Below are 23,172 nucleotides of genomic sequence, written 5' to 3' on the forward strand. Positions count from 1 at the left end.
GTAAAATGAGGAGGATCATTATAAGGAGGAGGGATTTGGGCTAAGACTCACTGTATGACTTTGGACCAGTCACTATCTTTCTCTGGTCCTTTAGGTTTCCACCTGCTAAACTGGGAGATGGAGAATGATAATTGGGAGGAATGAATTACATAAGAGAATGTTCAAGAAATGCCTAGCCCTGTAGGCAATATGGATGGGAAGCATGTGGCAGGTGTGTTTGGTCCAGGGTGGGGTGGGGCTGGGCTGCCATTTGGGCAACAGCGATGCCACAGGCAGGAGGACACACATACATGCAGAAAAAAGAGGGCGCAGGGAAGGGGAAATGTGACCTGGGCACATGCATGTTGGATTTGAGGAGCTCAAAGGCCAAGGCAGTCAGAAGCCAAGGCAGTCAAATCAATGCTACTCTGGGAGGCCCTGTCTTGGCAGTTAGCAGAGAGGGGCTTCTCTGGACTGTGACTCCTAGACTGCCACTTCCTCAGGAAATATCCAGGTCTGCGAGGCCCGAGTCCTCTGGGTTTTGTTCCCAAGTCACCACCAGAATTGCTGTGTGAAGCTGAGTCTGTTCTGAACCACTCTGGGTCCAGGTTCCTCATATGAACAACACAAAAAGGCATGTGTGTGTTGGTGGGGAGGTGGACGAAACATTTCCAAAGGTCCCCTCCTGGTTTGTTATGCTTCAGTTCCACGGCCCTAAGTCCTTTTTAGAAAAGTCTAGACCTGTCTCTGACTTGCTGTGTGGCCTTGAGCCAGCTGCTGGACCTCTCTGGCCCTATTTTCATATCTGAAATATCAGGAGATTGGGGAGGAGAGTCTCCAATGTCCAATGATTCTCCCTAGAGGACGCTCACCCTCATCTCCAGCTGAAAGCTTCAGACAAATCAGAGGAAAGTGAGGCGCTGGTCACAGACCACCCCCCTTCCAAATCTTCCATCTTCTCCCACTGCCCTCCCCTCCGCACTGTCAGGAGCTTGCAGCACTGGCTTGCTTGCCAAACTTGTTGCCATGACAACGGGTTACAAATAACTCAGATGCAGACGAAGATTTTAACCCAAGAGCTGCTGGGCCAAGGGCTTCTTGCTCCCTCCTCAGACCAGACTGAGGGAACAATCTGATAGATTCTCACAAGATGGTCAAGGTTTCTCAGTGTCACAAGAAGAAGTCCTGGCATTCCAGGCCCTCCAAAACCCTGATTCAAATCTTTCCAATCACATTTGCCACTTGCTTCCATTAAAAAGCGATCACTCCAAAAAAATTAGCCAGGCGTGGTGGCACACGCCTGTAGTCCCAGCTACTCGGGAGGCTGAGGCAGGAGAATCGCTTGAACCCGGGAGGCAGAGGTTGCAGGGAACTGAGAAAAAGCCACTGCACTCCACCTGAGTGACAGAGTGAGACTCCGTCTCAAAAAAAGAAAAAAAAAAGTGATCACTCCTATTTTTTTGACACCTACTGTATACCAAGCCCTGTGTTGGATGCTTTACATACAGTATCTAAGGAAATCTTCCCAGCACTCTATCAGGTAGACATGACTATTCTACCTGGGACTATATTTTATCTGGAACATTATTTTATAGAGAAGAAAATTGAGACCCATGGATATGAATTGAGCAAGGAGGTCCAAAGACTCAGAATTCGGACGGGCGTGGTGGGTTATGCCTGTAATCCCAGCACTTTGGGAGGCCGAGGCAGGTGGATCATCTGAGGTCAGGAGTTCGAGACCAGCCTGGCCAACATGGTGAAACCCCGTCTCTACTAAAAATACAAAAAAAATTAGTTGGGCGCAGTGGCGGTTGCCTGTAATCCCAGCTACTTGGGAGGCTGAGGCAGGAGAATCGCTTGAACCTGGGAGGCGGAGGTTGCAGTGAGCCGAGATCACACCATTGCACTCTAGCCTGGGCGACAAGAGCAAAACTCCATCTCAAAAAAAAAAAAAAGGAGTCAGAATTCAAACCCAAACCCATCAGATTCCCAAACCCAGGCTTTTTCTATTGCCAATGGTTCACGAATGTTGGTCTACAGACTTGGTGTATCCAGAAAATCTGGAGCAGTTAAAATTCAGATAGTACTGCCATTCAAGAAGGTGGAATGCATTTGTTTCCTCTAATTCCTAAGACTCCACAAAATAAAAAGATCAAGGGTATAAACTCACAACTCCAAAGAAAACTGGAGGAGCTCCCATCAATGGGAGAGAGATTTCAACAACTTTCTGGCAAGCAGAAAGGGGGCGGGAGGGGTGGTAACTGAGAAAGCAGTGCAGGGGAAGGAATGAGCAGAGTCCACATGTGGGAAGGGATCCACCGGGAGAGAGCTCATCTACCCTGCCAAATCCTGGAGAGGTGCAGTAAAGGTATCCTGATGTGGGAGCAAGACATAAAGCCTCAAACATAATTGAAAGTGTGTGTTGGAACGGTTAATCTCCCCCAACTCAATCTTGGAACAGTTAATTTCCCCCTTATCTCCCCCAACTCAATCTTGGAACAGTTAATTTCCCCCTTATCTCCCCCATGCTCATGGGTAGAAATCACAGCAGCCAACAAGTCTCTACACTCCAGCAAAATATCAGCGGGTTCTCCAAAGGAACCAAACAGTCCCAAAGCAAAGGCCTCTACTTTCAGTACTTAGGGGTCCTCCAGCAGATTGTACAGGTCCTTACTCAGTCACTTTAATGGGACTTGACAAACACCTGCCCTTACACAGGGCTCCAAATCAATCAACTTTTTATTTATTTTTAAAATAGAGACCAGGTTTCCCCGTGTTGCCCAGGCTGGTCTCAAACTCCTGGGCTCAAATGATTCTCCCACCTTGGCCTCCCAAAGTGCAATGATTACAGGTGTGAGCCACCATGTCCGGCTCAACTTTTTATTGTGTTCTTCTTAAATCAATGAGCCAGGCTGGGCACAGTGGCTCACGCCTGTAATCCCAGCACTTTGAGAGGCCGAGGCAGGCAAATCACCTGAGGTCAGGAGTTTGAAAGCAGCCTGGCCAGCATTGTGAAACCATGCCTCTACTAAAAATACAAAAATTAGCCAGGCATGGTGGCAGGCACCTGTAATCCCAGCTACCTGGGGGAGGCTAGGGCATGAGAATCGCTTGAACCCAGGAGGTGGAGGTTGCAGTGAGCCAAGATTGCGCCACTGCATTCCAGCCTGGGGGATAGAGCGAAACTCTGTCTTAAAAAAAAAAAAAAATCGGCTGGGCGCGGTGGCTCACGCCTGTAATCCCAGCACTTTGGGAGGCCGAGGCGGGCGGATCACGAGGTCAGGAGATCGAGACCATCCTGGCTAATACGGTGAAACCTCGTCTCTACTAAAAAACACAAAAAATTAGCCGGGCGTGCTGGCGGGTGCCTGTAGTCCCAGCTACTCCGGAGGCTGAGGCAGGAGAATGGTGTGAACCCGGCAGGCGGAGCTTGCAGTGAGCCGAGATCCACGCCACTGCACTCTAGACTGGGTGACAGAGCAAGACTCCGTCTCAAAAAAAAAAAAAAAAAAAAAATCAATGGACTGATAGGTTTGAACATTTGTGAAGAAATATGCTAATAGATTTATGAACGAACGGATGAAACAAATGGGAAAAACTAAGATTAGGCACATTTCCAGTGTGGAAAAAGTCCAAGCAATTATTAAAATCAGGAATATAAAAAAATGAAAAAAAAAGGTAATTATAGTATACTTCTTGGCTCTGTAGTGACTACTGATTTACTAGGAGTTTGGATATAAACATATTGGAAGAATGAACGGAGGGAAAGTAGGGTGTGTGTGTGGAAGAGCTAGAAAAGAGGTAAATCCTGTTCTACCATAAGATCTCAAGAGATAATGTCTCAAATTGCTAAGTTAAGAAATAATGGTGGCCAGGCACGGTGGCTCATGCCCGTAATCCCAGCACTTTGGGAGGCTGAGGTGGGCGGATCACTTGAGGTCAGGAGTTCAAGACCAGCTTGGCCAACATGGTGAAACCCTGTGTCTACTAAAAATACAAAAATTAGCTGGGTGTGGTGGCAGGCGCCTGTAATACCAGCTGCTCAGGAGGCTGAGGCAGGAGAAATGCTTGAACCTGGGAGGTGGAGGTTTTAGTGAGCCGAGATCGTGCCATTGCACTCCAGCCTGGGCATTGCAGCGAGACTCTGTCTCGAAAGAAAGAAAGAAAGAATGATGTAAGCATATGACAAGGAACCATGGCGGTCCATCAAATAAAAATCATTTCAGCTACAAGTAACAAAAAACTCAACTGATAGTGGCTTAAACACATATGGCTTTATTTATTTTTTTAAGTTAACAGGAACTGTGGCATGGGTTCAGCTGCTCAATGATGCCATCAAGAAATTGGGCTCTTTCTGACTTTCTTCCTTCACATGTTGTCTTCTTCCTCGTGCTCATCCCCACATGGTCACAAGATGGCTGTCACAGCTCCAGACGGCTTGACTATATTCAAAGCAGAAAGAAAGAAGTGGACAACATCAGCTATTTGTGCCTCTGCTCAGAAAAGCAAATACTTTTTCAGAAGGCCCGCAGCAAACATCTCACTGGCCAAAGCGAGGTCACGTAGTCATCCTTAGCTGCAAGGGAGGCTAAGAAAGTATCTGGTTCTTCAGCCTCTGAGTGGGAGGTGGCAAGGAACAAAGGATTTGGAAGTAGTTGCCTCTAGGGAGCAGGACTTGCAGTGGGAAGGAGTAGGACAGGATATTGCTGGATTTTATTAGGCATCTCTTAGCACTGTTTTATTTTTTTAAGTATGTATATATATTCCTTTGATAAAAAATAAAAATTAGGCCATGTGTGGTCGCTCACACCTGTAATCCCAGCACTTTGGGAGGCCGAAGCGAGCGGATCACCTGAGGTCAGGAGTTCGAGACCAGCCTGGCCAACATGGTGAAACCCTGTCTCTATTAAAAATACAAAACTTAGCCAGGCATGGTGACACACATCTGTAATCCCAGCTACTCCAAAGACTGAGGCAGGAGAATTGCTTGAACCCAGGAGGCCGAGGTTGCAGTGAGCCAAGATTGCGCCACTGCACTCTAGCCTGAGCAACAGAGCAAGACTCTGTCTCAAAAATAAATAAATAAAATTAAATTTAAATTAAAAAATAAAGTGTTATGGTTTCTATGAAAAAAGAAATCTTAAAAATAAAAGCTGGTAATAGTTTTCTATCTCCAGAGCAAAGGATAGCAATTCATCTTGGAAGCAAACTTACCAGAATACGCTCTTTACTTAGACTGAGGTATCTCAGGTATCCACCTACTGATCTTAGAGAAAATTGTGCTATCACTATTAACCTGAATGTGGCTGGTGGAAACCAGGACAGCTCTGTACAGCAGTTAACACGGGTTGACTGTGGTTAGACAGTCCTGGTGCAATTTCCTGTCTGTCATTTATTAGCTCTGTGACCCTGGGCAAATGACACCCGGGAGCTTCATTTTCCTTGTTTATGAAATGAAAGTAACTCAAGTGCCTGCCACAGAGTAAGCACTCAGCAAATATCCACTATGATTAAAATGTTAAATGTTCTGTGTACTGATATAATCTGGGTGTCCTTTACAGTACTATGCTTCCACTGAGTTAATTTTTTATCCTAAACATGAATTGGGACTAGATTCATGTTTAGTCCCAATTCATGTTGGGACTAAAATGCCCAAGTGAAAATTGTTTGTTTTTGAGAGGTATGTGTGCATATTTTTTCTCAGGCCTTTGCTCACAGAAGATACCCCACTGGGACCACATCAGGAGACATGCAGGTTTGAATTGCTATGGACTCCTGTTGGAGGAAGCACTGTAAAAAGGAATGAGGCTGGATTGTTGGCCCTACTACATACATGGTTATTTAACTTTAAAACAACCTACTCTGTGACATGTGCTGCTGAGTACTGTGATGGTCTCTTATGGGCTACGGAGCCCAGATCACCACTGTGAGGCAGGTGTGTTAGAATCCCAGAAAGAAAATTGATATGGGGAGTGTTACATGGGAGCAGGAAATGCAGTTGGCCTGGGAGTGAAGAATGTGAAAATGGCCTCCTCTCTTTGATGCCATGGTGAGAGCTGGAGATCTGGATTGCAGGCAGGGAGCACATGGCGAGAACCATAGGGTGGTGGAAGACAATCTTGCCCACACATGGTATGAAACTGGGAGGTTATGGAGAGGGACAGCCAGTAGGCAGCCTCCCTCAGAAAGGCATAAGTGACCTTCTCCCAGAGAGGTTCTATCTGGTATCCTTTGAAATGTTTCCTGTCTGGCCTGATAATTATCTTCTGTTATCTGTAAGACGCCAGTAAAGTTCTATTAAGTACACATACACAGACGATACTTCATCCATAAAAAAAAGAAGAAAAGGATGCAATGAAAAGGCATCTTTGGAGAATAAGAATGCTGAGAAATGAAAAATGACTGCCAAAATAAAGGTGTCCAGTAGAAGATAAAGTCAAAACAAGGTCCCATAATATAGAATTAAAAAAAGAAAAGACATGGAAAATACATATGTGAGAAGATAATCATCCAGGAAATCCAATATCCAACTAACAGGAGTTCTAGAAAGAACGGAGAAAGTAAGCAAAGAAATAAAACAGCAACTTCTCAGAGCAGGGGGACACAAGTCTTCAGACTGAAAGGGCCCACCCACCAGGTGCCCAGCAAAGTAGACGAGGGAAAACCCCACTGCTGGGCACATGATTGTGACATTTCAAAACACTAAGTATGAAGAAAAAAAATTAAGCTTCCAGATGTAGAGAAAACAGGTTGCCAGCAAAGGAATGAGAATAATATTAGCATGTGACTTTTAATCAGTGACACTACAGGCTAAAGCAGTATCTTCAAAATTCAGAGGAAAAATTGTTTCTAACATAGAATTCTAAAGTCAAACTATCATTGAAATATGAAGGTAAAACAATGACTACATATTCAGATATGTAAAGACCCTAAAACTTACCTTTCTTAAGAAGTTACTCGAGGATGTTCTCCAACAAAATGTACGATGTGGCCAGGTGCAGTGTCTCACGCCTGTAATCCCAGCAATTTGGGAGGCTGAGGCAGGCGGATCAGGAGGTCCAGAGATGGAGACCATCCTGGACAACATGGTGAAACCCCATCTCTACTAAAAATACAAAAATTAGCCAGGCGTGGTGACGTGCACCTGTAGTCCCAGCTACTCAGGAGGCTGAAGCAGGAGAATCGCTTGAACCCAGGAGGCAGAGGTTGCAGTGAGCTGAGATCGCACCACTGTACTCCAGCCTGGGTGAAAGACCAAGACTCTGTCTCAAAATGGTGCGATCTCAGCTCACTGCAACCTCCACCTCCTGGGTTCAAGTAATTCTCCTGCCTGAGCCTCCCGAGTAGCTGGGATTATAGGCATGTGCCACCATGCCCGGCTAATTTTTTGTATTTTTAGTACAGACAGGGTTTCTCTATGTTGGTCAGGCTGGTCTCGAACTCCCAACCTCAGGCGATCTGCCTGCCTGGGCCTCCCAAAGTGCTGGGATTACAGGTGTGAGCCACTGCACCCAGCCTAGAAAAGAGATTTATTATGAAGTTATCAGGTAGCTCACAGAAGTCTAGAGAATCAGGCTGAGAACATGGAGTGGGAGTGAGGAAGGCAGGCATCAGGAACCATGGCTAAGGGTCCACCATAAAAACAGCCTGGTTAGAACGCTGCTGTTGGCACTGCTCCCTGCACTGCTCCTACCAGTGGACCTTATCCTACTGGCACATGCCACTGCAAGGGAGCTCCAACCATCCTCACATCTGTTGTTTTGGTTTATTTGTTGTGGACTTCAGAGTTTAGTTAATCATAATCTGCAATTTATGGCACATTATGACCAGTTCACTGAAGGCTGCTCTTTTACTTTAGTTCTTCTTTTACTTTATCTTCTTCTTCTTCCCCATCAGTCCCTATCCTTACTCCCATTCTCCTGCCTAACTCAGTGAGCCTCTCCAGTGTAATTAACGTATGTATACTTTCAATCCGTCTTCCATATGTTTATTTATATGCATATCCATGAAAATACATAGCGTTGTTTTACATTTCTGTAAATGGAATTGTACTATAAATACTATTCTGTTTCTTACTTTTTTCTCTCAATGCTGGGGATTTTAGAGACCTATCCATGTGGCTATATGTAAATCTAGTTTATTACTTTTGTTTTGTAGTTTTCCATCCTATGAATATACAGTTTGTTTATCCTGTCCTATAGTGATGAACACCTGATTGCTTCTGATTCCTCACTACCACAAACAGTGCTGCAATGAACAACCTCAACTATATTTTCTTAGGACCTGTATGAGAATTTCTCTGGAATATATGCCCAGAAGCGGGATTACTGGGTTGTAGGGTATTCACATACTTAATTTCATGGGTGCTGCCAAACTCTCTCTGGAATACCTGTACCAGTTTACATTCCAACTCATGGTTGTCCTTTTCCTCACATCCTGATTCATCAGCACTTGATAATATCTGACTTTCTACATGTTACCATTCCTGTAGTGACTTCTCATTATTATTTTAATTTCATTTCTCTAATTATTGGCAGAGTTGAAAAAGCTCTTAATATATTCAAGTTTCCCCTTGTGTAAACTCAAGTTTCCCCTTCTACAAATTACTCTTCATATCCTATGCCCATTTTCCTATTGGGTTTACTATCTTCCTTATATATTCTCCTAATCTATCATCCTTTTGTTAATTTTGTATATTCCTGCCTTCTTTTTGTTGCTGGTTCCAGATTCAAGGCCATGAACAGAGTATTCAGCCCTTGTTGCCTGGTGGGCTGGGAAAGAAAATATCTGACCACCATCAGTTTCCATAGTGGGAAATAGGGCCATGCCTCCCAATTTGGCAGGGATTCCCCCAAAAAACAGCATGGGAAATTAGATGCTAGAGAACAGTAGAGATCGCTCCTTTGGTCGTCCAACATCCACATATAGCCTTCCTCCTGTACTTATGCTTTTAAAAAAAGCTTCCACCTAATACAGTGCAAATATACCTCATATAACCAAACATGCACCCATCCCCTTTCCAGAGTGAGAAAACCAAAAACATAAATTAGAATGCTTTCAGGAGCAAGCAATACAAAACCCAACTCAAACTGTCTTGAATAGTAAATGCAATTCATTGGCTCACTTAACTGAAGAGTTCACAGGCAGGGAGATTTCAGGCATGGCATGATCCGGAATATGGTTCCATTTCTGTGATTCTCTTGGCTCTGCCTCCTCCATTTTTCAGCTCCATCCTCAGGTAGGCCTTCCACATGTTCACAAGATGGCTAACAGCAGGAACCAGGCTACATGCTTCTTTGTTCTTATCCAAGGGAAGATAGGTCATCTCCTCCCTCAAAAGCTGAATAAAAGTCCTAAGCCTCATTGTGATTGGGTCATCCCTGAACCAGTCATCACTGTGGCTAGGAGGGTGAAATTACTCAGATCAGTTTATACCAATAAAGGCCTACACCTAGAGCTGGTGGTGGGGTCAATCCCACTCACATTGCATAGTTGTTATACAGCGGGAGAGGAGTGGAATGGATGCTGCAGAACAACTACAATGTCCACTACAAGGGAGTAAACTAAGAAAGAGGAAGATATGGGGTCCAAGAAAGATTGGGTCCAACCCAGAATAATGAAGGGACGTCCCAGGATGACAGCTGCACCGCAGGCCTACAGAGCAATCCGTCCAAATTGGAACAGGAAGATGGAGGACTCCAGGAAGAAGGTATCTGGGGAAAAAGGGGATTCAAATGCTTTTATACTTTCCTTGAGACTTTGGAATAACTTAAGAAGGTGATAAAGTCAGACAATGCAAGGAAAAAAAGAAAGACAATTAGAAACTCTAAGGAAAAAAAGCTGTATAAGAAAAGCAATGTAATCCTAATATACGAATTGGATCTTTCTGGAACAATATTTACATAATCATAATAATGTAAACACTTTATTGCCCTTAAACTTTTAGAATGATCTACTGGCAAAGTATGGATGACTTAATTATGGTTATAGAACAAAGTGTAAATATTAACCTTGTTAATATAAAAGTAAAAGTGCAGTTGACAAGTTAAAAGAGAGAAAAGGGAGAGTAAGTCTATTAGTTAAAGGTAGAAAGATAAGGAATAGAGGATATATAATTAGTGACATGGCTATATTGGAGGCATGGGAAAGGCATTCAGGTGGTATAAATAGCAGGAAGTTAATAGAGAATGACTAAAATTGATCAATAAAAGTTGATAAATAGAAAAATCTGTATATTGGCTGAGCGTGGTAGCTCACGCCTGTAATCCCAGCACTTTGGGAGGGCAAGGCGGGCAGATCACCAGAGGTCAGGAGTTCAAGACCAGCCTGGCCAACATGGCGAAACCCCATCTCTACTAAAAATACAAAAATTAGCTGGGCGTGGTGGTGCATGCCTGTAATCCCAGCTACTCGGGAGGCTGAGGCAGGAGAATCGCTTGAACCCAGGAGGCAGAAGTTGTAGTGAGCCAAGATCGCACCACTGCACTCCAGCCTGGGCAACAGAGCAAGACTCCGTCTCAAAAAAAAAAAAGAAACAAAAAAAAAAAAGAAAGAAAAAGAAAAATCTGTATATTATTTAGAGATATGAAGATAATTACTGGAAAAAAAAAAAACCCAAACAGTTAAAAGTAGACTAGTAGATTTCCAGGTCAAGATGATAAACTTACCATGTGTTTTTCTCCACTTCCTCCTGAGACCCTGCTAAAATCATTGTAAAGGGATTAAAAAGGGTATAAATCCACAATGATGAAGAGAGTGGGAACAGGTCCATCAGCAAAAGAGAGATTTCAACAAATTTCTGGAAGATAGAAGTCAATGGAGGAATGGTGACTGATGGAGCATGGTGGAGGAAGCCACAGCCTGGAGTATGCTTCAGAGGAAGAAGTTGCTCTTTCTCTGCAGAAGCCTGGAGTGTCTTGGTCTTGACAATGCCAGGTATGATAAAGGATGGGAGTCAAATGTGGGGCTGAAAATTGGGAGTTTAATGGGAAGGCTGCATATCAAACCATGAATCCCCCTCCCCCTCCCTTGTGCACAATTCACAGCAGCCAGGTATCTACCCATTAGGCAAAAACCAGAGGGTTCTTCGCTAAGGCAATTGAACAACCTCAAAGAAAAGACGTTAGCATTCTGGCATTCAGGGACTCTGCAGCATAGCAAGTTAGCTCTCTAGTCATCCTAAAGGAAGGCCACCAGTTGCCTAGCCCTGCCCCCATATACAAAGCTTCTGATCAGATTTTTATTGCTACATTCTTAAATATCAGCAAACAACTATGGATCACTAAGCATTTGAGAAAAGACTGCAACTTGAAAGAGACCAAAATAAGTAAACAAGGGAAAAAATAATCCAAATGAAATAGATATTTCAAAGAACAGAAAGAAATATAAAAATATCTCTATTATTTTCAGATTCAAGGTGATAGTACATCCATAAAACAAGAACAGAATGCAATAAGAAAGGAAAAGAGAACAAGAGTGAATACTAAGAAATTTAAAATGTGATTGCCACATGAAAAGACATGCAATAGAAGGGTTGAAAGATAAAGTTAAGTCTTCTCTCAGAAAGTAAACAAAAACAAAAGGAAGAGAGGGACAAAGCTAGGGAGGGAGGGAGGGAAAGAGGAAGGGAGCGAGAGATGGAAAATAGGAGAGTGGATAAAAAATTACAAAAGATAAATTCAGGAGATGTAACATCTAACATTAAGGATTTCCAGAAAGAGAGAATAAAGGAAATGGAATAAAGGAATAGATCAAAGACATAATATGTGAGAATTTCCCAGAGTTAAAAGACTTCAAAATGAAGGGATGTAACAAATGACCAGCACAATGAATGACAAAAGATCTGAAACCTAAACACATAATTTTTAAGTTTCAGAATACCAAGAATACAATTCTTAAAAAATAACAGGAGGCCAGGCACAGTGGCTCAAGCCTGTAATCCCAGCACTTTGGGGGGCTGAGGCGGGCAGATCACCTCAGTTCAGGAGTTCGAGACCAGCCTGGCCAGCATGGTGAAACCCCGTCTCTACTAAAAATACAAAAATTAGCTGGGTGTGGTGGCAGGCGCCTGTAATCCCAGCTACTTGGGAGGCTGAGGCAGGAGAATCGCTTGAACTCAGGAGGTGGAGGTTGCAGTGAGCCGAGATCACGCCATTGCACTCCAGCCTGGGGAACAAGAGCGAGACTTCGTCTCAAAAAAACAAACAAACAAAAAAAAACAAAAACAAAAATCAGGAGGAGGGATGGATGGAGTAGAAGTACTTTTCCCTATGCTTCCCACCAAATACAGCTAAAATTGAACTTGGACATTATGTATAAACATAAAATTCTGAAAGGTGGATAGAAGGCGACAAACTGGGTAGGGAACTTGGTAGCAGAGAAGTGACATACTGGTGAGTTCCCTGAGTTTGTTTTTTGTCTCATATATCCCAGACTTAGGGCTGGAGAAGCCAACAATTAGATAATAACTGCTCTAACACCACAGAAGAAAGCTGTAGTCCCACTCCCATCCACCAGCAAAGGCCAAGAGGGAAGCTTAGACTTCCACACTTGCTAGCTGTAAGTGGTTGCCCCTCTCCCTTTCTGCTGGGGTGGTGTCAGAGAAGGTTGCACGGGCAGCTGGAACTCCCACTCCTACCTAGCAGTAAGTAGGAAACCCTCCTGGTGAGGTATCAATAGAGAGTGAGTGGGGAATCTGGACTTCTACTCCCACCTGGCAGTAATGAGGCAATGTGCCCTCTCCCTTGCCAGAGTGGTGTCTGAGGACGCAAGCTAAAACTGAGTATTTACATAAGATCCAGCGTCTCACAACACAATACCAAAAATACCCAGTTTCAATCAAAAATCACTCATCAAACCAAGAACTTGGAAAATCTCAACTTGAATGAGAAAAGATGCTCAATAAACACCAACATTGAGATGACAGAAATGTTAAAATTATCTGACAAGAGCTTTTAAGGAACTATCATAAAAATGCCTCAACAATTTGCTTAAACATGCTTAAAACAAGTAGAAACTGTCAGCAAAAAAATAGACGATATAAAGAACCAAATCAGAATTTTAGAACTGAAAAATACAAAAAAATAAAAAGCTCAACAGATAGGCTAACAGCAAAATGGAGAGGGCAGAGGAAAAAAATCAACAATCTTGAAGATAGAACAATAGGAATTACTCAATCTAGAAAACAAACTGGGGGTTGGGGGGCGGGAATGAACAGAGCCTCAGGGACCTGTGAGGCTATTATAAAAGATCTAACATTTGTGTCACTGAGGTCCCAAAAAGAAGAGAAAAAGTGATGGGGAAAGTCAATTATAAAACAATGAGACTCAGACTGCTATCACGCATCTTATCATCAAAACTGAATGCTAGAAGAAAGTGAAACAATGCCTTCAAAGTTCTGTGGGAAAATGACATTGCTCTTCAAACTTTATAGCCAAGTGTGAGGATGGAATAAAAATATTTTCACCATCCTGGCTAACACGGTGAAACCCCGTCTCTACTAAAAATACAAAAAATTAGCCACGCGTGGTGGTACGCACCTGTAGTCCCAGCTACTCAGGAGGCTGAGGCAGGAGAATCGCTTGAACCCGGGAGTTGGAGATTGCAGTGAGCCGAGATCGCACCACTGCACTCCAGCCTGGGCGACAGAGCGAGACTCTGTCTCAAACAAACAAAAAATATTTTCAGACATGCAAAGACTCAGGAAGTCTACTTCCTATACAACCTTTCTGAGAAACTTACTTGATGATGTGCTCCATCAAAACAATGGAACAAGCAAACAAACAAAACAAAAACCTTGGGAACCAGCAAACAGTGGATATAACCATAGAAAGCAGTGACAAGAAGCCACAAGATGACAGCTATGCATCAGACCTTAGAAAGCAACTAGTGAAGATTTGAAAAGGAGATTGAGGGCTCTGGGAAGGTCTCCCAAGGGGCAAAAAGTAGACTTGATGGAATTCCTAATGGAGATTTTGAAAAAAAAAAAAAAAAAAAAAAAAAAGGAATATATGATAAAGAGGAAAAAGAGAATTAGAAACTTCAGAAAAAATAGAAAGCTGCTACAAGGAAAAAGTATTAAAAAGTACATTGCTTTGCTCCGCAATGAAGAATACATAGTCATATTAACAGCTGTTTATTGCTTTTCAACTTTTAGAACCCAACTATAGACAAACATAAAAAAACTCAATTATGATTACAGAACAGAATTTAACATTATGTTTTGACAATATAAAAGACCAGATGACAGAAGTTGGGAGGTTAATGGTGCGGAAGGGGGCTATAGGAAAGGGTATTCTCTCATCTAACAAAGTTCTAGTTTAGAAATATTGTCTGTAGTTCATGGAACAGGAAATAAAGGCATTACTCAATAACCCACAGAAAAACTAAACTATACTAGAAGCAGGATGGAGTTGAACTTGCTGTAAATGATCTAAATCCTCATTTCTCATAGCAGGACATCAACGGGTAATGTCTGAAAGTAATGATTTTTTAAATGCCCACATATTATGTAGGTATGGAGATAAAAATCAGAATAAATAACTAAAAGTGGTGGCAAAAAGTGAGAGTGGGGGTGGGGATGTGTGGGGCAGTAGACTTTTGCTTTTCACGAGTCCGTCTGTAGTGATTTGACTTTACTGATTTGAGTTTTCTAAATAAGGTACATGGATTACTTCTATTTTAAAATGAGAAAAAAATTTTTAAAAAGGACACTCCTGCCCACAACCCTCCTCCCCCCAAATTCCCTTATCCCTCCAGACCTACTGTAGCAGAATATAATAAAGTTTGGGAAACCCTGCAGTCTCTCTTCCTGCTTCTCCCTTAGGTGAAGCCTCTTTGCTTTAGTCAAAATGGAATATTTGTTAGCCCAAACAGGGCATATTTATTCCCACCTTCTTGTTTTTATGTCCCCCAGGCCTGGAAAGCCTTTCCTCCTTATCTCCACCAGTTGGAATCCTCCCTTTTAAAAAGGCTCACCTCAAATTCCACCTCCTCCAAAAGTCTTCCTTGTCCCCTGGTAGAACTCTCTCTCCCCTTGGGGGTTCCTATGAGTCTTCATTTATGCCTCTGATTATGACACTTAAATGTACTTTTTTTTTTTTTTTGAGATGGAGCCTTGCTCTGTCGCCCAGGCTGGAGTGCAGTGGTGTGATCTTGGCTCACGGCAACCTCCGCCCCCTGGGCTCAAGCAAGTCTCCTGCCTCAGCCTCCCTAATAACTGGGATTACAGGCATGCGGTACCATGCCCGGCTAATTTTTGTATTTTTAGTAGAGACAGAGTTTCGCCATGTTGGCCAGGCTGGTCTCGAACTCCTGACCTCAGGTGATCCACCCGCCCTGGCCTCCCAAAGTGCTGGGATTATAGGGTGAGCCACTGTGCCTGGCAAATGTACTTTTTTCAAGTACTGTTTTTTTTTTTTTTTTGAGATGGAGTCTTACTCTGTTGTCCAGGCTGGAGTGCTGGGTTCAAGCAATTCTCCCACCTCAGCCTCCCGAGTAGCTAGGATTACAGGCGCACGGCACCACACCCGGCTAATTTTTGTTTGTTTTTTTGAGACGAAGTCTCACTCTTGTCCCCCAGGCTGGAGTGCAATGGCGCAATCTTGGTTCTCTGCAACCTCTGCCTCTCGGGTTCAAGCGGTTCTCCTGCCTCAGCCTCCCAAGTAGCTGGGATTACAGGCGCCTTCCACCACACCCAGCTAATTTTTGTATTTTTAGTAGAGATGGGGTTTCACCATGCTGGCCACGCTGGTCTCAAACTCCAGACGTCAGGTGATCCACCCACCTCGGCCTCCCAAAGTGCTGGGATTACAGGCGTGAGCCACCGCGCCTGGCCTAATTTTTGTATTTTTAGTAGAGATGGGGTTTCGGTACGTTGGCCAGACTGGTCTCAAACTCCTGACCTCAGGTGATCCTCCTGCCTTGGCCTCCCAAAATGTTGGGATTACAGGCGTGGGCCACCGCACCCAGCCTGAAGTACATTCTTTAGGTCAGTGTTTCATGCCCCCAACCTTCTTTCACCCCAGCTACCAGAGTGGTCCTCCTAAATACCAATCTGGCCCGGTTAGTCCCTTGCTTCAAACCTTTCTACAGCTTCCCATTGCTCAGAGTCAAAGCTAAGCTTGACTGCTTGGATTCCACCACTTCTCCCACTGCATGGGTAATGCCCCATTCCCCCTGAAATCCATGCACTTTCACCCTCTTGATTTAACTGTGCTTAGGCAGCTCCTCTGCTTGGAATGTTTTTTCCTCCCTTTCCAAGTGGTAAGCACTCATTCCTCTTTCAAGACTCAGTTCAAGTGTACCATCCTCTATAAAGGCTTTCCCACCCCAGGGAGAACCATCTAATACTTCCTATATGCTCACTTTGCCTCACCTAGATGTCCATTATATCATCTTCCACACTTAGTGTGCTTAACCACTTACTTATCTGAGTTCCCAATTAAGCCAAGAATTCCTGGAGGGCATGTATATCTAATTCCCAGAACCTAGCACAAGGCCTGACACATGACAGGAATTTAACATATGCCTGCTGAACAAATGGATGGAAAAATGATGCATGAGTGAATACAGGAAAGAGCAAATGAACTGCTTACATTAATGCATTAATGAATAAGTGAGTGAAGTTGTGAGTTAGTGCATATATAAGGTAATGAATAAATGAGTGGATGAATGAATGATAAAAATAAGTCAAGTAAGTGAATGAAAGGTGCCCATGCCAGTGAGGCAGGAAAGGATGAGTGAATTCCCACCTCTGTGTCTTGCTTCAACCCCACCAGGAAGACTTCCTGCCCTGCTTTCCTGTCATCTAAACTGCACACCAGTGTTAACCTTTTAGATTCCAAGGAACAAAGACACACACAGGTTAGTGATGGGGATTTATTAAAGCATTCACAGGGAAATAAGGAAGACAAGAACAGCTACACAGGCAGCCTCATGGAAGAACAGAAACTTGAAAATGGTTCATGATCCAAAGCAGCTCTAGAGCCTGGCTTATCTTGTCACCCCCTCAGCTGCAGGCATCTGTTGCTCCCTTCTCTAGTGCTTCCCAAATTGGTGACTCAACTCCTTTCTGGCTGTATTTATACTCCTCCTACTGCTACTGACTAACTTCTTTCTGCCCCCCTCAATGCTAGCCCATGGCTTTTTCTGCCTCATGGGTCCTGCAGCTTCATGGCTCCCGGCGCTTCAGTTCCTATTAATCCATGGCTTTTCTGCATTGTAGCTCCTGCTGCCTCTTCCATTCCTGTTGCCATGTTGCCACATGGTTCTGGCTGCCTTGTGGTTCTTGCAGTCTCATCGCTTCTACTGTCTCATGATCTTATCTATTCAAGCCTTCTGCTGCTTTGTGGATCTCATAGTCAGTTTTGTCTCACGGTTTCTGTTCCTCGTGGCTCCTATTGCTTCATGGCTTCTAGCCCATTGTTGCCTTGCTGCTTCATGGCTTCTGCCACCCTGTGGCTCCGTGATCTCATTATACAAATGTCTCATGACCTCTGCTTACTTATGGTTTCTGCAGCTTTCTCTTTGCTTTTGCTGTTTAGTTTCTGGCCACCCCTCATCCACCACCACTAATGCCTCATTAAATTCTAATTAACGTTCACTTCTTCTGAATAGCTCACATTCTGCCTCCCTGAAAGATCTGGTTGTTTCATACATTTGCCATTTGATACATGCCACCCCTGTAAGGTGAAGTCCTTATGCCAGTCCAGCTAACAGGCCACTGGCCAGCCTAGAGATTGGTTGCCCTTGAACCAGACACTATCCACATCTAGCTATCTGTGGCCAGGATTGTGAGGTCACATGGTACACAGCATGGCAACTTATGCTAAAGAAACCCCTTAGAAGGGACTGCAAGCATGGCAGGTTTGCTAAGGGTTTCCAGAAGGGGGCAGTGTAATTGGCAACCATCTTGTTTGACCTGTCCAATACATCGACCTTCAAGGTTCAACCTAAGTCCCACCTTCTCCCTGACCACCTCTGCCTGTCCTGATCTACAATGGGATAGATCAAGATCAAGACTCCAGAGATGACATAGAAAGGAAACCTAGGTTCCATTTCTGGCTCCAACACTTCCTAGCAGTGGGACCTTAGGAAGTTAATTCCCCTCTGAGGACCTCAGAAGGGGTTTGGGCAGTCTTCCCTTACAAGTCTGACATTCTGGGTATCTCACTATAAGTTATTGTATAAGAGATGTGACTCTTACCTGGGAAAGCCCTCAAAAACATCTCCTGAGGTAGGAAAGAGGGAGTCAGAGTCCTGGCTTGGAAGAGCCTTACTGCACACTGGAGGTGCTTAGCCAAGATTTATTGAACTGGATGAATGAATCAATGGCTTGTGGAGGGGTGGGGAGTGGGGGGGCAGTGAGAGACCACACAGCACACAGAATGTCTAACTAACTTGAGGAATTCCAGTTGCTGAAGAGGATGTAAGCAGATTGTTTCAGAGATGGATAAGGAAAGAGATGACTGGGACAGGGTAGGGATCATGGCTATTCATGGGTACTCATTCTATCCTCTCAGTCACCCTCCACATCCAATAATCAGTCATTAAGTTATCATCTTCCCTTAACAGTTCACACCTTAACACCTCCAATCTATTCCTACTGGCCTTTGCCCTAGTGCAGGCCTCCTGGTCTTTTTCCAGTCTCCTAGCTAATCTTGTCGTCTCCATTCGCTCTCTCACAAATGGATTCACTCATGCATTCATTCATTCAAAAACTTTACTGGGTGCCTGTTTTGTGTCAGGCAATGTGCTGTTTTGCAGGGGCTATACTGGTAAGCAAAATATTCCCAGGCCCATCCTTGTGGTGCCTAAAGCTTATTCAGAGACAAAATAAGCAAATATAGTAGTGTAAGAAGCTGATTAACAGGGAAACTACAGGCACGGGCACATACAGCATGAACATCTAACCTCATCTGTTTTCCATGCTGGTTGGCTAGCCAGCCAGAAACAGGTTAAGTTCACATCTGATCTGGAGTCCCCCTATTAAAAACCATTTCATGGCTCCTTCACTGCCTTCAAGCTATGGTTTCCAAATCTGGCTGTACCCTAGTCATGTGGTAACCTTTATAAGCATTCAAGATTCCAAATCCTCACCCCAGACTTAATGAATGTTTTAGGGGCCGGGGCCCAGAATGCCGTACCTGTTTGTGGTATACAGCCAGTTTGGGAACCACACTGTCCTACAAAACAAATCTGAATTCTGTAGCCATGCATTTACGACCCTCTTCCAATCTGGTTCCTCTCTACCTTTTCTTGCTGCTTTTCCCCCACCCCAGGAATCTTCATGCTTCAGTATTTGTTTTGCTGTTTCTTGCCTTCATGTCTTCATGCATACTGTTTCCAATATCTGGAAATTCCTTCTACTTCCTCAACTGGCTAATTCCTACCCGTCCCTCAAGACTCAGTTCAGGTATCACCACCTAGACTACAGGATGCCTTCTCTGAATCTTCACATAAGCTAGATGTTTTTCCTGTGCTCCTGTCACAGTGTTGATCACACTGTATGGTTAATGGCTGTTTTACAAATTTTTTCCCCAACTAAACAGTGAGCTCCTCAAAGGCAGGATAAAGATTTGACTCATCTTTGTGTTCCTGGTGCACAACACTGTGATTTCCAGAGGGAAGTGCCCAGTTAAACTTAAGATACTGTTGTGGAGTACTCTTCAACTCCCTACAGCAAGGCTACTGCGTCCACAGTATAAGGGAGTCAAACTAGTTCCTCCAACAAGCCCTAGGGAATCTACTCGGATCCAGCTTGCTCTTGGAAACACTGTGGTGCCCAGCCTCCCGTGAGCATAGCCTTGACAACAGTTGACCTGTGATGCCAGGAGGTGGTGGGGCACGACAGGAGAGAGCAGGGGGCAAGCACTAAATAGATCCGAGTGGAAATCTAGGCTCTGCCACTAAACCAGTGGAATCTTGGACAAGTCACCTCACCTCCTGGATCCTCAGGACTTAAGTCCCCAAAGCTCCTTTGTAGCACATGTGTTCCTGTGTGCCAGGGCCTTAGCCTAAGGCATCTCATGTAATCCTTTTTATCCTGTGAGGTAGGGGTTAGTTATCTGGGTTATTATCCATGCCTGCTGAATCAGATTTCCAGAAGCGGGACCAGAGCAATTTATTTTTAAAGAGCTCCACATCCTTTGGATGTGGGGGTGCAAGCAGGGAACTGCTGCTTCTCATTATAAGCCCTTCTGTACTATTTTATTTTTTTACCTGTGTATATATTGCTTTACTTTTTAAAAAGGAAAAAGAAAAAGCTTTACAAATGATTCTGATGCGCAGCCAAGGTTGATAACCACCTGTACACTGGAGAAAGCACTTGAATGACTTGGAAGACCTGGGTTCAAACCTTTTTGGGCCTCAGTTTCCTTATCTGTAAAGTGGGGAGAACAGCAAAGGTGACCTTTAAAGGGCTGTGAATGATCTAGATGCCAGCCAAATTGCTTCATATATATTTAATTTTCTCTTTGCTTCACTACTGCAAGGTAGGTGTTTATTATCTCCTTTTACAGATGTGGAAACTTAGGCTCAGAGGTGAAGTAACTTGCATAAGTTTCTACAGCTAGAATTTGAACCAGGTCTGACCCCCGAATTGTGCTCGTCCATAAAGGCCAGCATTTGCCAAATTATGGCACACAGTACCACCAGTGGTACGTGACTTCTTTGGTTGAAAACAAATTTGTTTTGATAGTTATGTCTTTTAATATGTATTAGAAGAATACATAATTAGCACACATCAAACCTGTGATTTCACAGATATCACTACTTGGGATGAAAATGATATAGGATAACAATGTTAGACCTCAGATCAACCTCAAGAAAAATACTGAGTAAATAGTACAGGAGGGCAATTTGGAAGTATTATTAAAAACCAATATATAAATATCCTATGACTTTGCAATTCCACTTCTAGGAATCAACCCTAGGTAAACTTTCACACATGCACTTTCACACAGGCATAGTGATGCTCCTGTGTAGTATTTTGTAATAGCAAAACCTAAAAACAGTCTTAATGTCCATCACAAAAGAAATGCATAAGTAAAATGTGGTAATCATATGATGACAATCTATACAGCAATTACAGAAGATGGATTGAGCTACATTAAGTAACATGCACAGATCTCAAAAACATCGTTAAGCAAAGAAAACAAATTGCTAAACAATTCAATATATCATTTGCATTAAACACACAATATTTCCAATGAGTTCACATATGTACGTACAAGCATTAAAACAAAGTCTAAACGGAAGTACAACAAACAACAGCCACTAAGAAGGGAAGGATCAAGAAGGAGAGTGGTTGGTAGCTGAATGAGACTATCTTTAACAATCTAATTTCTCAAAAGGAGAATGAATTCATGCATATTTGGGTAATTAGAATGGACTTAACTTTTAAAAAGCAATATACAGATTGGAATTAAAGTGTGATGGTGTATGTGAATGAGTAAAGGCTGAGCTCATCGCACCCGGCTTTGCTGCCTCTGCATGATCCTTATAGCTAATGAGGTTAGTTCCTAAAATGAACCTCACACGTGTTAGGCTGGGATGTGGCCCAGGATACCTCTCCCCTATTTCCTCACAACCCAGATTGGGGCTCAGGCACCCGGTTACCAGACATGATTGAAGCTACAGGTTTCCTCAGGCCCTCCGCTTACCAGGTAGACCCCATCAGTGCCCTGAAACTTTCCCAGTCAGCAGGGCATTCAGCACCTTCCAGATTTGGAGGCTTCTTCTGTCCCTAATAGCTGGGATCAGAAGCTCTCAGGGGTCCAGGCATGAGGGTTATATTCTGAGGGGTCGGCACCTAGTGGGCTCCACCAAGGGATAAGGCCTCCAGTGAGGAGCTTGACATCATTAAATCCTATGAGGTAGGTAATATTGTTAGCCCCATTTTACAGATGAGGAAACTGAGGCACAGAAGGTCAAATGACTTGCCCAAGGTCAAACAACTAGTAAGTGATAAAAAGTGGGACCAGAACCCATAACTGTCTGTCCCCAGAGCTCATGCTCCACTCCTAGTGCCTGACCAAATCCTACCAATTTGTCAAGGTCTAGCTTAAATGTGACCTCCGGGAAGCCTAGAGGGGATCACCCACTTCTCAAATTCAAAGTACATATGACATTCAGCTAACTATAGTCATTCATGAACCCACTGTATCTCCTTACTAGGAGGGTAGAGATCATGTCTGATTCAACTCTGTATTCCAAGCACAGAGCCTGACAAATAGAGGGTGTTCGGTATGTGTCTGATGAATACATAAATGAATGAATACACAAATGAGTGAATGAAGGCAGTTTCAGGTAACTGCCTAAGACTCCTATGAGGTCCTGAGTACCTTTGCCCAGCTCAGGGGTGCTGTCATCCTAAGCTCTCTTGGAATCAAATTCAGCCTAGGCTCCTTCTAAAACAGGTCTCCAATATCCTTTATTATTTTGCAAACATACTCACATGCACACATGCGGATACATACATACACACATACATACCCACACACACAGTGGGCAAGAGGCCCAAGGGGCCCACGATTATGGGTGATGAGGGGGAGGAAGGGGGTGTGTGTGATGAACAGATGGCCCTGTTCAGCTCAGCACCTCCTTTCAGAGGCCAGAATACTCCCTGTCGTTCAGGAATTTTTGCTCCAGACCTAACATCACCTCTGTTCCTCTTCATGCTTGATTAGCAGTGCCTAAATCCCATGACTACACCAAAAAGGGCCAGGAGGTAGGGGGAAGGTTGGGAGTCAAATATCCAGAGATTGGGAGAGGGACAGCTTAGGGATCCAGACAGGGCGGGAGGGCAGAACTACTGCTACTGCTCATTGGGGTTGGGGTTGGCATCTGGGTACTTGGTGAGGTCGAAGGTCAGGACTTTGCTGATCACACAGTCCCCTTGCTGAAGGAGGAGGGAGAAAAAGAAAAATAAAATTGTAAGGAGAGAATTAAGAGGGGTCTAGTGCCCCAGGACCAGGGGCCTCAAACCCTCCTCCCTACATACCTGCCCAAAGCCCAGTCAATGGTTCTCTCTGGGTGTGAGAGGATATGCTCAGTCCCATGTGCCTTCTCTCCTTGCCTACTTCTGTACTCTCCTCCTTTCTCCACTGTCTGGCTGCCTCTGCCTGCCTTTCCACCTGTCCCCAAATGCAATGGCCCTGCCTGGCTGGGCTGGCTAAGCCTCCAGAGGCAGGG

The 23,172-nt window shown here is 44.0% G+C and overlaps 1 protein-coding gene across 4 annotated transcripts in view; it reads right to left on the reverse strand.

The window, feature by feature from the left end:
- Positions 1–4,231: 4,231 nt before the first annotated feature.
- The window catches only part of SMC1A (structural maintenance of chromosomes 1A), a 61,187-nt gene continuing 42,246 nt past the window's right edge, over positions 4,232–23,172 (reverse strand). For 3 of the 4 annotated variants that reach the window (XM_063601536.1, XM_003805897.7, XM_024927199.3), the window contains one exon: positions 14,098–22,879. In XM_063601536.1, the coding sequence (XP_063457606.1) occupies positions 22,796–22,879 (84 nt within the window). In that variant the 3' untranslated portion in view covers positions 14,098–22,795. Of the gene's footprint in view, positions 4,422–6,919; positions 9,693–14,097; positions 22,880–23,172 lie in introns of those variants that run through there. The other variant, XR_008622880.2, reaches the window with a different exon arrangement.

This window comes from Pan paniscus, chromosome X, assembly GCF_029289425.2.
Source record: "Pan paniscus chromosome X, NHGRI_mPanPan1-v2.0_pri, whole genome shotgun sequence".
In the NCBI taxonomy this organism is placed as follows: domain Eukaryota; kingdom Metazoa; phylum Chordata; class Mammalia; order Primates; family Hominidae; genus Pan; species Pan paniscus.